This window comes from Pelodiscus sinensis, chromosome 24 (assembly GCF_049634645.1).
Source record: "Pelodiscus sinensis isolate JC-2024 chromosome 24, ASM4963464v1, whole genome shotgun sequence".
NCBI classification, from domain to species: domain Eukaryota; kingdom Metazoa; phylum Chordata; order Testudines; family Trionychidae; genus Pelodiscus; species Pelodiscus sinensis.
Genome location: NC_134734.1, coordinates 83,922 through 99,056, shown reverse-complemented (window position 1 = coordinate 99,056; position 15,135 = coordinate 83,922). Strand labels below are relative to the sequence as shown.

Below are 15,135 nucleotides of genomic sequence, written 5' to 3'. Positions count from 1 at the left end.
TTGGGGAGTTTATTCTGGGAGCCGGCCCCCCAGCTCCGCACGCAGGTTGGGGGATGGATGCAGCCCCTCCAGCTGCCAAGCCCCCCTGGGGCCGTCTGCTCCAGCAAGGGGACCTGGTGCAGCTGGCAGGCTGGCTCGAAGGAGCTAAGGAATCCGTCCAGGTCCCCCACGTCCTTCCACTGGGACCGCACGAACCTCTCCACGTGACCAGCCTTCCTGGGCCCCCCCACCCCCCCGCAGTGGGGCGCCTCGGTTCACCCATCGCCATGGCAACACCAACCTGCAGCCTCCCCCCCCCCCCCGCAGGAGCAACCTGCCCTGCTCGGCTGCCCCCTCTGACAGCCCCCTGCAGTGTGTGTGGGGGGGAAAGGGGAGCAAAGGAGGGGGCGGGGCTTCAGACAGGGGTGGGGTCTTGAGTTTTCTGCTGTTAGAGCTGGTCCTGGCAGTGGTGACGGGCGCAGGGCCCCCAGCCCGGCTCTCCCCCGGCTCCCCACTGAAAGAGGGGCTGGGCTGTGTGGGGCAGGGCCGGGGACCCGGGGACTCAGGGACAGAGCCCTGGATGAAAAGCCCCACCCCAGAGCCAGCTGCAACCCAGCACCCTGCCAGGGGTCTGCATACAGCCAGCCCCATCCCACCCCAGAGGGGCTGTGTCCCATTGGGCGAGGCCCCCCCCGTAACCAGCCCCCCCGCCCCAGAGGGACCACGTCCTGCCAGGCAAGGGCCCCCCCCGTAACCAGCCCCCCCGCCCCAGAGGGACCACGTCCTGCCAGGCAAGGGCCCCCCGTATAACCAGCCCCCCCCCAGAGGGGCCCTGTCCCCCCTGTACACAAACTTGCAAGTAGTTCCAACTTTATTATATAAAACTTGGCAAATGCATTTTGGGCCCGGATGGGTCTTTCCCGCCAAGATACTGGAACATGAGCCCGGACCTCGACCTTAGTGCAGTGCAGAGACACCCCCCCCCCCCCCCAGGCTTGGCATCACAGCCTGCGACCGGCCCCGGGCCTGTCCCGGGGGTCACCGGCTCCTGCCCAGCCCGGGGGCGAGGTCACGGAAGGTACCATGTTGGGGAGGGGTGTTGGGGGGAGCTCCAGGCAAATGGGGAGGAAGGTGCAATTGCGGGGAGGACAGAAGTGGGGGGGTGATGCAATCAGGAGCGCAGCGCCCAGAAGAGCAACCCCCCCAGGCAGAGGAGGGGCAGCCCCCCCATGGCCACCCCTGCCCTGCTGCACACGTTGGTCTTCACCACGGCCGGGCGCTGCGAGGCGAACAGGGCCACGGCTCCCAGCTCACACAGGCTGCGGGTGGCACAGCCCACGAAGGCCACGCGGAGATCCTCGAACCCTGGGGGAGGGAGGGTTAGGGTGCAAGAGCCCCTCGCAGCCCCCCCACCTCTCCATGGGCACCTGGCCCCCCACAACTCCCCCCAGCAGCCCCCCACCTCTCCATGGGCACCTGCCCCCCACAACTCCCCCCCAGCAACCCCCCACCTCTCCATGGCACCTGGCCCCCCACAACTCCCCCCCAGCAACCCCCCACCTCTCCATGGGCACCTGCCCCCCACAACTCCCCCCCAGCAACCCCCCACCTCTCCATGGGCACCTGGCCCCCCACAACTCCCCCCCAGCAGCCCCCCACCTCTCCATGGGCACCTGGCCCCCCACAACTCCCCCCCAGCAGCCCCCCACCTCTCCATGGGCACCTGGCCCCCCACAACTCCCCCCCAGCATCCCCCTCCCCTGTGGGCACCTGCCCCCCACAGCTCCCCACCACCCTGTGGGCACCAGCCCCCCATCCCTTCAATGGACATGACCACCTGCACACACAGACCCTGCTGGGCCTTCACTTCCCGGCCCCCAGCCCCGCCGGGTACCTGTGGCAGCAGTGGCAGCGAATTGGATGCAGCGGGTCTGCAGGCCGGTGCAGTTCACCACCTCGCTGGGCACGCAGACGTCGGATCCGCGGGCGAAGCAGGAGCGGCACTGGAGACCGTTGGGCAGGCCGGAGCTGGGCAGCACTGCGGGCCCCAGACAGAGCATGGAGTGAGACAGCCTGCACGGAACCCAGGGGCCTGGCCCCCGGCCGCTCTCACCGCTAGGCCCCACTGCCTCCCACAGCCAGGGAGAACCCAGGGACCTGGCCCCCGGCCGCTCTCACCGCTAGGCCCCACTGCCTCCCACAGCCAGGGAGAACCCAGGGACCTGGCCCCCGGCCGCTCTCACCGCTAGGCCCCACTGCCTCCCACAGCCAGGGAGAACCCAGGGACCTGGCCCCCGGCCGCTCTCACCACTAGGCCCCACTGCCTCCCACAGCCAGGGAGAACCCAGGGACCTGGCCCCCGGCCGCTCTCACCACTAGACCCCACTGCCTCCCACAGCCAGGAGAACCCAGGCATCCTGGCCCCCGGCCGCTCTCACCACTAGACCCCACTGCTTCCCACAGCCAGGGAGAACCCAGGCGTCCTGACCCCCGGCCGCTCTCACCACTAGACCCCACTGCCTCCCATAGCCAGGGAGAACCCAGGCGTCCTGGCCCCCGGCCGCTCTCACCACTAGACCCCACTGCCTCCACAGCCAGGGAGAACCCAGGCATCCTGGCCCCCGGCCGCTCTCACCACTAGACCCCACTGCCTCCCACAGCCAGGGAGAACCCAGGCGTCCTGGCCCCCGGCCGCTCTCACCACTAGACCCCACTGCCTCCCACAGCCAGGGAGAACCCAGGCATCCTGGCCCCCGGCCGCTCTCACCACTAGGCCCCACTGCCTCCCACAGCCAGGAGAACCCAGGCATCCTGGCCCCCGGCCACTCTCACCACTAGACCCCACTGCCTCCCACAGCCAGGGAGAACCCAGGCGTCCTGGCCCCCGGCCGCTCTCACCACTAGACCCCACTGCCTCCCACAGCCAGGGAGAACCCCGGCGTCCTGGCGCCGCCCTGGAGGTGCCTACGGGTGATCTCCGGCACGTTGCAGCGGTCGGCCCGGCAGCAGGTCGAGTTCCAGCGCAGGCGGTAGGTGCCGGCCGTCAGCCCGTAGAACTGATTGCAGAGCCGGTCGTCCGAGTTGCATTTCTTCTCATACACCGTCCGCTCCTTGTCCTCGTCCCCTAAGGACATGGGGGTGGAGAGATGGTGCTAGGCCTCATTTGTGGGGAGAATCCCCCAGGGAGGGAGCAGTCAAGAGGCTAGGATACACAAGGGGTTTGCACCCGCACCCCTCAGTCTGCCTGCAGCATTGGGGGGGCAGTGCTGGGGGAAGCTGGCAGCCCTGGGGGCACTGTTGGGGGAAAGCTCGCAGCTGCTGAGAGGAAGCTTGCAGCACTTCCTGTCCACGCTCCCACAGCCCAGTCCTACCCTGCTTCTCGTCACGGGCGATGGTGATGCAGCTGTTAACAGTGGCGGAGCAGGTGGCCTCGTTCGTGGTGCAGTTGTAGCCATCCGAACTGGTACAGTTGTAGCAAGAGATGGCACCTCCTGGGCACATGGTCAGGAAGCATAGTCAGAGCTCCTTCAAGGGGCCCACCTAGCCCGGCATCGGGCCTCCTGCTGCCCAGATCCACCGCACAGACCCATATAGCCGAGCATCAGGCCTCCTGCCGCCTAGATCCACCCAAAGACCCATCTAGCCTGGCATCAGGCCTCCTGCCACCCAGATCCACCCCACAGGCCCATCTAGCCTGGCATCAGCCTCCTGCCGCCCAGATCCACCCCACGGGCCCATCTAGCCTGGCATCAGGCCTCCTGCCGCCCAGATCCACCCCACGGGCCCATCTAGCCTGGCATCAGGCCTCCTGCCACCCAGATCCACCCCACGGGCCCATCTAGCCTGGCATCAGGCCTCCTGCTGCCCTGATCCACCCCACGGGCCCATCTAGCCTGGCATCAGGCCTCCTGCCACCCAGATCCACCCCACGGGCCCATCTAGCCTGGCATCAGGCCTCCTGCCACCCAGATCCACCCCACGGGCCCATCTAGCCTGGCATCAGGCCTCCTGCTGCCCTGATCCACCCCACGGGCCCATCTAGCCTGGCATCAGGCCTCCTGCTGCCCTGATCCACCCCACGGGCCCATCTAGCCTGGCATCAGGCCTCCTGCCGCCCAGATCCACCCCACGGGCCCATCTAGCCTGGCATCAGGCCTCCTGCCGCCCAGATCCACCCCACAGGCCCATCTAGCCTGGCATCAGGCCTCCTGCCGCCCAGATCCACCCCACGGGCCCATCTAGCCTGGCATCAGGCCTCCTGCCGCCCAGATCCACCCCACGGGCCCATCTAGCCTGGCATCAGGCCTCCTGCTGCCCTGATCCACCCCACGGGCCCATCTAGCCTGGCATCAGGCCTCCTGCCGCCCAGATCCACCCCACGGCCCATCTAGCCTGGCATCAGGCCTCCTGCCGCCCAGATCCAACCCCACAGGCCCATCTAGCCTGGCATCAGGCCTCCTGCTGCCCTGATCCACCCCACGGGCCCATCTAGCCTGGCATCAGGCCTCCTGCCGCCCAGATCCACCCCACAGGCCCATCTAGCCTGGCATCAGGCCTCCTGCCACCCAGATCCACCCCACGGGCCCATCTAGCCTGGCATCAGGCCTCCTGCCGCCCAGATCCACCCCACGGGCCCATCTAGCCTGGCATCAGGCCTCCTGCCGCCCAGATCCACCCCACGGGCCCATCTAGCCCAGCATCATACCTCCTGCAGCCCAGATCTGCCCCATGGGCCTACCAACGCTGACATTTGTCAAAGATGCCACTGGGAAAAATTCTGCCCTGGGTCCAGGGAGAGAAGGGAACGAGTTGCTAGCTCAGCCCGTATCGCTGCCTGCCCCATTGCCGAGCGCCTTCCCCCATCAAGCCAGGAGTCGTGATGCCAGCGCCTCCCCCCCCAGACCCTACACCCCAGCCAGAGCCGGGATCTGAGAGATATTCTGTTATATCACCAGAAGCGATCTGCTGGCTGCGATCCAAACCTCACATTAACTAACCCAAAGCCGCTGAGCCAAGTGACAACACGCCCCGCCCCCTCTGCCCCACCCCCAGCAGGAGCGACAGGGGTCTCCAAACTCGGGGGCTAGACAGTGAGTGTCTCTGGCCATGTGGCAGTGGGTCGGGGGGTGCTGGGTAGAGGGGTGAGGAGTGGCCCATGGGACTGGATATATAGAGTATGTTTGGGGCTGGGTACAGGGGGGCCCAGGGCTGGGGGTGTCCCTGGGGGCTGGGTACAGGAGTCCCAGGAGAATGGGGTGTCCCTGGGGGGCTGGGTTCAGCGGTACCTGGGGAGTGGGGTGTCCCTGGGGGGCTGGGTTCAGCGGTGCCTGGGGAATGGGGTGTCCCTGGGGGCTGGGTTCAGCGGTGCCTGGGGAATGGGGTGTCCCTGGGGGCTGGGTTCAGCGGTGCCTGGGGAATGAGGTGTCCCTGGAGGGCTGGGTTCAGCGGTGCCTGGGGAGTGGGGTGTCCCTGGGGGCTGGGTTCAGTGGTGCCTGGGGAGTGGGGTGTCCCTGGGGGCTGGGTTCAGCGGTGCCTGGGGAGTGGGGTGTCCCTGGGGGCTGGGTTCAGCGGTGCCTGGGGAGTGGGGTGTCCATGGGGCTGGGTACAGGGGTGCCTGGGGAGTGGGGTGTCCCTGGGGGCTGGGTTCAGTGGTGCCTGGGGAGTGGGGTGTCCCTGGGGGCTGGGTTCAGTGGTGCCTGGGGAGTGGGGTGTCCCTGGGGGCTGGGTACAGGGGTGCCTGGGGAGTGGGGTGTCCCTGGGGGCTGGGTTCAGTGGTGCCTGGGGAGTGGGGTGTCCCTGGGGGCTGGGTTCAGTGGTGCCTGGGGAGTGGGGTGTCCCTGGGGGCTGGATTCAGCGGTGCCTGGGGAGTGGGGTGTCCATGGGGCTGGGTACAGGGGTGCCTGGGGAGTGGGGTGTCCATGGGGCTGGGTACAGGGGTGCCTGGGGAGTGGGGTGTCCCTGGGGGCTGGGTTCAGCGGTGCCTGGGGAATGGGGTGTCCCTGGGGGCTGGGTTCAGTGGTACCTGGGGAGTGGGGTGTCCCTGGGAGCTGGGTTCAGTGGTACCTGGGGAATGGGGTGTCCCTGGGAGCTGGGTTCAGTGGTACCTGGGGAGTGGGGTTTCCCTTGGACAGGGTGCAGGGGCCCTAGACACGCGCCGCCCCCCCTCACCTGTGCCCAGCAGCGCCGCCAGCACGCCCAGCCCCAGCAGTGCGCCCATGCTGTCTCGCAGGCCGGCCGGCCGTGGGGCTGCTGTTATAGCGCCGGGCCAGGCTGGGCTGGGCTGGAAAAGCCCCAGGCACTGGCTCTACCTGTTCGCCCCCCCCCCCCCCCGCGTGCAATCCAACCGCCCTGCCCCACCGCAAGAATGTCTGCCCCCGGCCCACGACACTGCTGGGGGAAGCGCGCAGCACTCGGGGCATTTCCGCAGGCAGGGGGCGGGGGGGGCTGGGAGCCAGACTGGGGGAGCGGTTCGAGCTGGCTCTGTCCCCGGCGGGGCAGTGGGGGGGAGCGGTTAGAGCGGCGGCGGGGGGGGCCGCAGACAGACCGGCTGCCCCTCGCGCGTGGCTGATTTGTTCCGGCGTCAGCTCCTGCGTCAGCCTGGAGCCGCTGCCCTGTTCCCCCCCCGCCTCCCCTCCAGGCGGCCCGGCCCCTGGTCCCCCCCCCGCCTCCTCCCCAGGCGGCCCGGCCCCTGGTCCCCCCCCCGCCTCCCCTCCAGGCGGCCCGGCCCCTGGTCCCCCCCCGCCTCCCCGCCCAGGCGGCCCGGCCCCTGGTCCCCCCCCCCGCCTCCCCGCCCAGACGGCCCGGCCCCTGGTCCCCCCCCCCCCGCCTCCCCGCCCAGGCGGCCCGGCCCCTGCTCGGCTCCCAGGTCGCCTGGCTTCTCTCCCCAGCTCTGGCAGGGCAGTGGGGGCCAGTGGTTAGAGCAGGAGGCTGGACCGGGACGCAGCGCCCCACACCCGGCCGTGCCAGGGGGAGGGGCAGGGGGGCGGGCGAGGCCAGGAATGTGGGCGGACGGGTCCAGCGGGAGCCAGGGCAGCACCAGGGCCGCGATCCGAGCGCCCTGGGGGCAGGGGGCGGCCGGCTCGGCGGGGCCAGGTGAGCCAGCGGGCGGAGGGGCGGGACCCGGCCGCCTAAAAATAGCCCCACTCTGGGGCGGGAAGGGTCAGCTCCTTGAAGCAGAAAATAGGCTTCAGGGCAAGCGCCGGCTCCCTCCGCCCCCGGGCCCCGCCCCCTCCGCTCCCACCACTAGTCCTCACTGCCCGCCCAGGCACTCTGGGAGAGAAAGGGGGAGTTTTAGGCGGCTGAGGGGCTGTATGGGGGGGGGCTCAGTGCCCGGATGTGACTGGTTCAATGTGACAAGGGGGGGGTGGTTGTTGCAGGGCCCAGCCCAGAACTGGAGTCGGGGACTGGTGCTCCGGTGCCCCCCGCCCTGCCCAGAGGACACGGCCCAGCTGGCCCCGGCGAGGGGAGAAGAGGGGCCCAGGCGACCCAGTTACCCGCAGAGAGACACTGGCGGGGGGGGGGGGCTGTTGTGGGAGCATCGGGGGCTCGGCTGGCAGATGGGGACTCGGATGGGGGGCAGGGCAGACCGAGCCCCGGGCTGCAGGGGAGACTCCGAGGGGCGGGGCTGGGGGGCCAGGCTTTGCTGGGTTCAGAGCCCCATAACCCGCCTGCTGGGGGCTGGCCGGGAGTCGCTCTGGGCTGGGGAGCAGGCTGGGCTAGGCCCTTGGGAGGGGAGGCCCCGGGGGTCCAGGGGGAGGGGACCCTCTGAGGGGGCTCATGGTGGAGCCAGGTGGCCAGAAGCCCTGGGAGGCGCCGTCCCAGAGGCAGAGGGGCAGACCCCCCAGGGGAGAGTGGGCCCCCCAAGAGAGGGTCACCACAATGGAGGGGGCTCCCCGAAAAGGGGCTGCTGCTCAGGAGAGGGGGTCCCATCCGGGGGCTGATGGGCCAAGTATGGGCATGACCTGTGAGCCGTGACCCTTGAACTCAGCCCCCCCCACTCCTACCATTAGACTCCACTCCCCCCCCCAGAGACAACCCACGTGTCCTGGCTCCCACGTGGATGAAGCACCAGACAGATCCGGGATGGGGGGGAAGGTTCCCAGCCGTAACCTTTATGGGACACCAGACTGACTGTCCCTCTGGGCCAGGGGTTCCCAAACTTTTTGACACAGGGACCAGTAAATCCATTCACGAGCTTTCGGAGGACCGGTAACATTCATTTGCATATTTGCATATTCATTAAGCAAATTACAAATATGCAAATATGGTGGGTTTGGTCCTCCCAAAGCCCCCAGAGCCAGCTTTAGCAAAGCTTTTGATACGGCCGCCCACAATATTCTTACCGGCAAGTTACGGGACTATGGACTGTGATCCGCTAACCCTGCACCCCCACGGCGGGTATCGAAAGGGGCTCGTTTACGTTCAGAAAGACGACACCGTCTTTGGAATTTTGTATCCACGTTCTCATTCCGGGTGGCGAACGCACCGGGCTCTCCCCATTCTGACCCACCGTGGGGCCGTTCAACCTCGCTGGCAGTGGGGAGATTTACAAGGCACCACGGCTTTTCCGTTGTATTCCGGCTCCGCGCGCCTGAACTGTCCTGCTCACCGCTGGCCGATTCCTCCCCCCCGCGATCTCCCCTGGCCCAGCCCCACTGCTCCTGCCCCCCCAGCCAGCCCTGCTTCTGCCAGCCAGTTCTCCCCCTCCCCACGGCGATCTCCCCTGGCCAGCCCCACTGCCCACCCCCACCAGCCCTGCTTCTGCTGGCCAGTTCCCAGCCAGCCCTGCGGTCTGCCCCAGCCAGCCTCACTGCCCCAGCCAGCCCTGTGGTCTCCCCCAGCCAGCCTCACTGCCCCAGCCAGCCCTGCGGTCTCCCCCAGCCAGCCCCACTGCCCCAGCCAGCCCTGCGGTCTGCCCCAGCCAGCCTCACTGCCCCAGCCAGCCCTGCGGTCTGCCCCAGCCAGCCTCACTGCCCCAGCCAGCCCTGCGGTCTGCCCCAGCCAGCCTCACTGCCCCAGCCAGCCCTGCGGTCTGCCCCAGCCAGCCTCACTGCCCCCGCCAGCCAGCCTCACTGCCCCCGCCAGCCCTGCGGTGTGCCCCAGCCAGCCTCACTGCCCCCGCCAGCCCTGCGGTGTGCCCCAGCCAGCCTCACTGCCCCAGCCAGCCCTGCGGTCTGCTCCAGCCAGCCTCACTGCCCCCGCCAGCCCTGCGGTCTGCCCCAGCCAGCCTCACTGCCCCAGCCAGCCCTGCGGTCTCCCCCAGCCAGCCTCACTGCCCCCGCCAGCCCTGCGGTCTGCCCCAGCCAGCCTCACTGCCCCCACCAGCCCTGCGGTCTGCCCCAGCCAGCCCCACTGCCCCAGCCAGCCCTGCGGTCTGCCCCAGCCAGCCTCACTGCCCCCAGCCAGCCCTGTGGTCTCCCCCGGGTACCCGCCAGCTGGTTCCTACCCCTGCGATCTCCCCTGGCCAGCCCCACTGCTCCCCCCCCCCCGGCCAGCCCTGCTTCTGTCAGCCAGTCCCCCCCTCCACCTGCGATCTCCCCTGGCCAGTCCCACTGCCCCCCCCCCCCCGGCCAGCCCTGCCCAGCGATCTCCCCCAGCCAGCTTCACTGCCCCCACCAGCCGGTTCCCACCCATGCGATCTCCCCTGGCCAGCCCTGCTTCCGCCAGCCAGTTCCCTCCCTATGTCCCCCCAGCACCTCCACTGCCCCGATCCTGCTTCCCATATCCAACCCTCCACAGCCAGCAATAAGAGCTCACCTGGTGACCCTCACTATGCCTCTGCCGGGAGCCTGAACCATACGGCTGCATCCGCCCCGCCCGGCTCCGGGCTTGGGGAACCCAGCGCTGAACGGACAGTCTGGGAGCCCGGAGCAGCCACGCTGAGGCCTGGCAATGCCACGGCCCATGGTTTGGGAAACGCTGCTCTGGACTATGGAGCAACACATTGGAACTGCAATTTATTAGATGCATTACGGCAGCACCCGGTAGCGCCAGGCCTCATTGGGCTAACAACGATGAACAGCCCCTATTTATTAGGTGCATTACGCGAGCACTAGGTGCTGTTCATTATAAATGCTATTTATTATGTGCATTACAGTAACACTAGGTGTGGTACCTTACAATTGCTATTTATTAGGTACATTATGGTAGCGCTAGCTGCGGTACATCACAATTGCTATTCACTAGGTGCATTATGGGAGCACTAGGTGCTGTACATCACAGTTGCTCTTAGGTGCATTACAGTAGCATTCTGCTATTTATTATGCACATTACGGTAGCACAAGGTGTGATTCCTTACAATTGCTATTTATTAGGTGTATTACGGCTGTGCTAGGTGCAGCACATCACGCTTGCTCTTAGGTGCATTACGGTAGCACATGGTGGCCCATAGACCCAAGCAGAGCTGTGGAAGGAATCTCCCGTCCCACTTTTGAGGACCGGCAGGACCCCCATAGAGGATGGATCCCCCACATTTCACTGCTGCGTCAGGGCCCCCCAAAAGCCAGGGACCCCACGGAGGATGGATCCCCCACATTTCACTGCTGCGTCAGGGCCCCCCAAAAGCCAGGGACCCCACGGAGGATGGATCCCCCACATTTCACTGCTGCGTCAGGGCCCCAAAAGCCAGGGACCCCACGGAGGATGGATCCCCCACATTTCACTGCTGCGTCAGGGCCCCCCAAAAGCCAGGGACCCCACGGAGGATGGATCCCCCACATTTCACTGCTGCGTCAGGGCCCCCCAAAAGCCAGGGAGTGGGGCTGGACCCAAGCCCCACAAGCCAGGTCAGACCCTGCTCCAGGCGGGAGGAGGCCTCCTCACACCAAGGTCGCTGGGTGATCCAGAGCCAGCATGGGGCAGAGCAAGGACCGGGTCCGTGTTACCGACCTCGGGGATCCGGGGTACTGTGGGGGACGAACTGCAAGGAGAACCACCCCTACCGCCGCCCAGGGACATGGGGCCAGCTGGGGGTCTGGCCCCAGTGACCCCAGCAGAGCTGTGGCTGATTGACCCAGTGTGGGGGTGGGGGTGCCTTCAGGAGGCTGTGCTGAGACAGCAGCCACAGAAACGGGGGGCACAATGGAGGCAGGGGTGGCAGCAGCAGTCCCTGTGCATGGGGGGGGGGTCTGAGCTTCCCCTGCCCCCCCAATGCTGCTGCCTCTGATAGTAACCCCCCAGGATGGGCTCCTGCCTGCCCCCACCTCTGTAAGAGGCGGGGGGGCGGGTCCGTGGAGCCGATAGGAGCTGGCTTGAAAGCCGTTCCAGCCTGCCCCCTCCCCTCCGCGCTGCTGCTGCTCTATCAGAGGCAGCCGCCCGGGGGCGGGGCAGGCAGATCCGGGGCTGGCAGGGAGCCTGCTTCAAGCCAGCTCCCCGGGGCACCGGCTCCTGCTCCCCCGGCCCTTGCTGCCTCTGACCCGGCGGCAGGGGGGGCCGAGGTCAGCCAGGCGCCGCGCGGACAGGCCTACTCGAAGGCCTTGAGAAGGACCCGCCGGGCGTCGGCCGCCAGCTCGTCCAGGCACTGGCTGAGCATGGAGTAGGTGGTGTGGAAGGAGATGCCCCCGGAGGCCAGCGCCCCGTAGAAGGGGATCCGGTGGAAGAAGCAGTTGGCCACCACCAGGCCCATGCCGGCGGCCTTCTGCAGCAGCCCCACCACCACCTCCCTGCTGATGCCGCGCCCCAGCGGGCTGCGCACCTCGGCCCGCAGCACCTCCAGCGGCTTCCCGGCCCGCTCGGCCAGCCGGGCCAGCGAGGCCGCGTCCAGCCCGAAGTCCTGCCGGTAGGCCGCCAGCTTGCGCAGCAGGATGGAGACGTCGCAGGTGAAGGCCAGCCCCGGCAAGGGCACGGCGGCCACCAGGCTGGACACCAGGGCCACCTTCCAGACCTCCTGGTGCAGCACCCGGCGCTTCTTCTCCAGCAGGGCCGCCGAGAGGCTGGGCAGGGCCAGGAGGAAGGCCTGGCCCTTGTGCCCCGGCAGCTCCCGCTCCAGCGTCTCCACGAAGGCCTGGAAGTCGTATTTCTCCACCTCGAAGCTGCTGAGGAGGAAGACCCGGGCGTCGTCCAGCCCCGCCTGGCTCAGCCGCTCCCGGCAGTCCCGCCTCATCTCCTCCAGCACCTCCTCCTCCTCCGGCGGGCGCCTCCTCCGCCGCGTGGCCTGCAGGTCGGCGTCGGCCTTGGCCCGCACGAAGTAGAAGCGCTTGCCTTGCTGCGCCATGGCCCGGGCCAGCAGGACGTGGTTCTCCTTGAAGCGCTCCGAGGCCAGCAGGATGAAGACGTCGTAGCGCGAGAACTCCACGGCCTCCAGGTAGCGGTGGGCCTGGAAGCTGGGCGTGCCGATGCCCGGCAGGTCCCACAGCGTCACGTTGGGGTGGCCGGGGTAGGGGTAGGCCGTGGGCCGGGCCGTGGTCTCGGTCACGCCCGTGGGGGCGGCCCCCTCGTCCTCGTCGCCCAGGCCCCGCAGGGCGTTGACGAAGGTGGACTTGCCGGCCCCCGACTCCCCGGTGACGGCCAGGTCCAGCCGGGCGTTCCAGAGGGCCTCCAGGCTGCACTGGAGGCGGGTCACCACCTCGGCCAGGCCGCCCAGCTCGTAGGCCTCCTGCATCTCGGCCAGCTCCCGCTCGCTGAGCAGCTCGAAGCCGGAGAGCGCCGGGCGCAGCACCCTGCGGGCACGGGGGGCGTGAGCGACGGGGTGGGGCGGGGAGCTCTGCGCTAACAAACCCCGCCCCCCAGAGGCCCTCCCCCTGCCAGTCCCCCAAAAACCCTACAATAACACGCCGGCTGCACCGCTCTCAAACATCCCACTATCAGCCCGCCAGGGAGACCCTGCAATAACAACCCACCAGGGAGACCCTGCAATAACAGCTGATCCGGGGAACCTTCCAATACCAGCCCACCTGGGAGACCCTACAATAACAACCCACCCGGGGAGACCCTACAATAGCAACCCACCCGGAAGATCCTACAATAACAGCCCAACCAGGAAACCGTGCAATACCAACCCACCCTGGAGACCCTGCAATACCAACCCACCCGGGAAACCCTGCAATACCAGCCCGCCCGGGAGACCCTACAGTAAACAAGCCGCACCTCTCATAGACTCGGAGGTCTCCCAGCAGAGCCTGGCGCAGCAGGGGCCCGTCCAGCTCCTGGGGCTCGTGGCCGGAGATGAGGAAGACGGCGGGCGAGGGCTCCTCGAGGCCGTGGGCCACCAGGGACTGGGCGCAGGCCTCCCGCAGGGCCTGGAGGGCCTGGGCCCGCTGGTAGCGCCCGCCCAGGAGCCGGCGCAGGGTGTGCAGGTCCAGGTCGGCCTTGGTGCGGGCGAAGTGCACGGCCTTGCCGGCGCGGCGGGCGTCCTGGGCCAGGCGGGCGTGGCTGGCGCCGAAGAGCCGGTCGGTGGCCAGGACCAGCACGTCGCCCTCGGCCAGCCAGCGCGCCGGCCCCTCGCCCGCCTCCAGCGCCAGCTCCCACAGCAGCAGGTTGGGCCGGGCCAGGTCGGGGTACAGCACGGGCCCCCCCAGCCGGGCCGGGGCCCCCAGCGGGGCCGCCCGGGCGTCGCCCTCCGCCAGGTCCCGGGCAGCGTTGAGCAGGGCCGACTTCCCGCAGCCCGGCGCCCCCCACGATCACCACGGACACGTCGCCCCCGGTCCGGGGAGCCCGGCGAGGCATCTGGCGAGGACATGGCGGGGCCCGGCGGCTCGGTCCTCGGGGGGCTGCGGAGACAGAGACGGGGTTGTCTGGGGGGCAGCCCCCTACCCCGCCCCCCAGGCCTCGTCCCGAAATCCCACCCGCTCCTGACCGAACCCCAATCCCCGTCCCCTCCCAATTCCGCTGGGGGAGGGGGCTGGACCACAGAAGGGTGCCCGGGGGGCAGGACGGGGTGGGCTGAGAGCGGGGGCAGGGTTTCAGGAGACAGACAGACTGTGCGGGGGGGGGGGGGCGGGCGGACAGACAGGGGGTGCACGGGGCTGGAGGGAGGAGCATGGGGGAGGGGGGCCCGGGGAAAGGCACGAGATGGGGGCGCATGGGCCGGGGCCGGGCCCGGGGGGGTCCCAGGGGGCACACGGGGAGGAGGTTCAGAGGGGTTCCAGGGGGGCGCACGGGGGGGGCCGGGCCCGGGGGGTCCCAGGGGGCGCACGGGGCGGAGGTTCGGGGGGGTCCGGGGGGCGCACGGGGGGGGCCGGGCCCGGGGGGTTCCAGGGGGCGCACGGGGCGGAGGTTCGGGGGGGTCCGGGGGGCGCACGGGGGGGGCCGGGCCCGGGGGTTCCAGGGGGCACACGGGGAGGAGGTTCGGGGGAGTCCGGGGGGCGCACGGCGGGGGCCGGGCCCGGGGGTTCCAGGGGGCACACGGGGAGGAGGTTCGGGGGGGTCCGGGGGGCGCACGGGGGGGGGCCGGGCCCGGGGGTTCCAGGGGGCGCACGGGGCGGAGGTTCGGGGGGGTCCGGGGGCGCACGGGGGGGGCCGGGCCCGGGGGGTCCCAGGGGGCGCACGGGGCGGAGGTTCGGGGGGTCCCAGGGGGCGCACGGGGCGGAGGTTCGGGGGGGTCCGGGGGGCGCACGGGGGGGGCCGGGCCCGGGGGGGTCCCAGGGGGCGCACGGGGCGGAGGTTCGGGGGGGTCCGGGGGGCGCACGGGGGGGGCCGGGCCCGGGGGGTCCCAGGGGGCGCACGGGGCGGAGGTTCGGGGGGGTCCGGGGGGCGCACGGGGGGGGCCGGGCCCGGGGGGTCCCAGGGGGCGCACGGGGCGGAGGTTCGGGGGGGTCCGGGGGGCGCACGGGGGGGGCCGGGCCCGGGGGGTTCCAGGGGGCGCACGGGGCGGAGGTTCGGGGGGGTCCGGGGGGCGCACGGGGGGGGCCGGGCCCGGGGGTTCCAGGGGGCACACGGGGAGGAGGTTCGGGGGGGTCCGGGGGGCGGACGGGGGGGGCCGGGCCCGGGGGTTCCAGGGGGCACACGGGGAGGAGGTTCGGGGGGGTCCGGGGGGCGCACGGGGGGGGCCGGGCCCGGGGGTTCCAGGGGGCGCACGGGGCGGAGGTTCGGGGGGGTCCGGGGGGCGCACGGGGGGGGCCGGGCCCGGGGGGTCCCAGGGGGCGCACGGGGCGGAGGTTCGGGGGGGTCCGGGGGGCGCACGGGGGGGGCCGGGCCCGGGGGGTCCCAGGGGGCGCACGG

At 70.0% G+C, this 15,135-nt stretch overlaps 1 protein-coding gene and 1 pseudogene across 2 annotated transcripts; both read right to left on the bottom strand.

Moving 5' to 3' along the window:
• Positions 1–832: 832 nt before the first annotated feature.
• Positions 833–6,368, bottom strand: LOC142819556 (phospholipase A2 inhibitor gamma subunit B-like). Of its 2 annotated transcripts, none has more exons than XM_075907513.1 (5): positions 6,148–6,368; positions 3,351–3,470; positions 2,948–3,103; positions 1,874–2,017; positions 833–1,344 (listed from the first exon to the last, which is right to left on the bottom strand). In XM_075907513.1, the coding sequence occupies exons 1-5, from the start codon at positions 6,194–6,196 to the stop codon at positions 1,151–1,153; spliced, it is 663 nt and encodes a 220-aa protein (XP_075763628.1). In that variant the 5' UTR covers positions 6,197–6,368; the 3' UTR covers positions 833–1,150. The 2 variants fall into 2 exon arrangements, with proteins under 2 accessions (XP_075763628.1, XP_075763627.1); XM_075907512.1 differs by lacking the exon at positions 6,148–6,368 and adding an exon at positions 4,685–4,761.
• Positions 6,369–10,090: 3,722 nt separating this feature from the next.
• On the bottom strand, positions 10,091–13,883 carry LOC142819660 (interferon-inducible GTPase 5-like; annotated as a pseudogene).
• Positions 13,884–15,135: the final 1,252 nt, after the last annotated feature.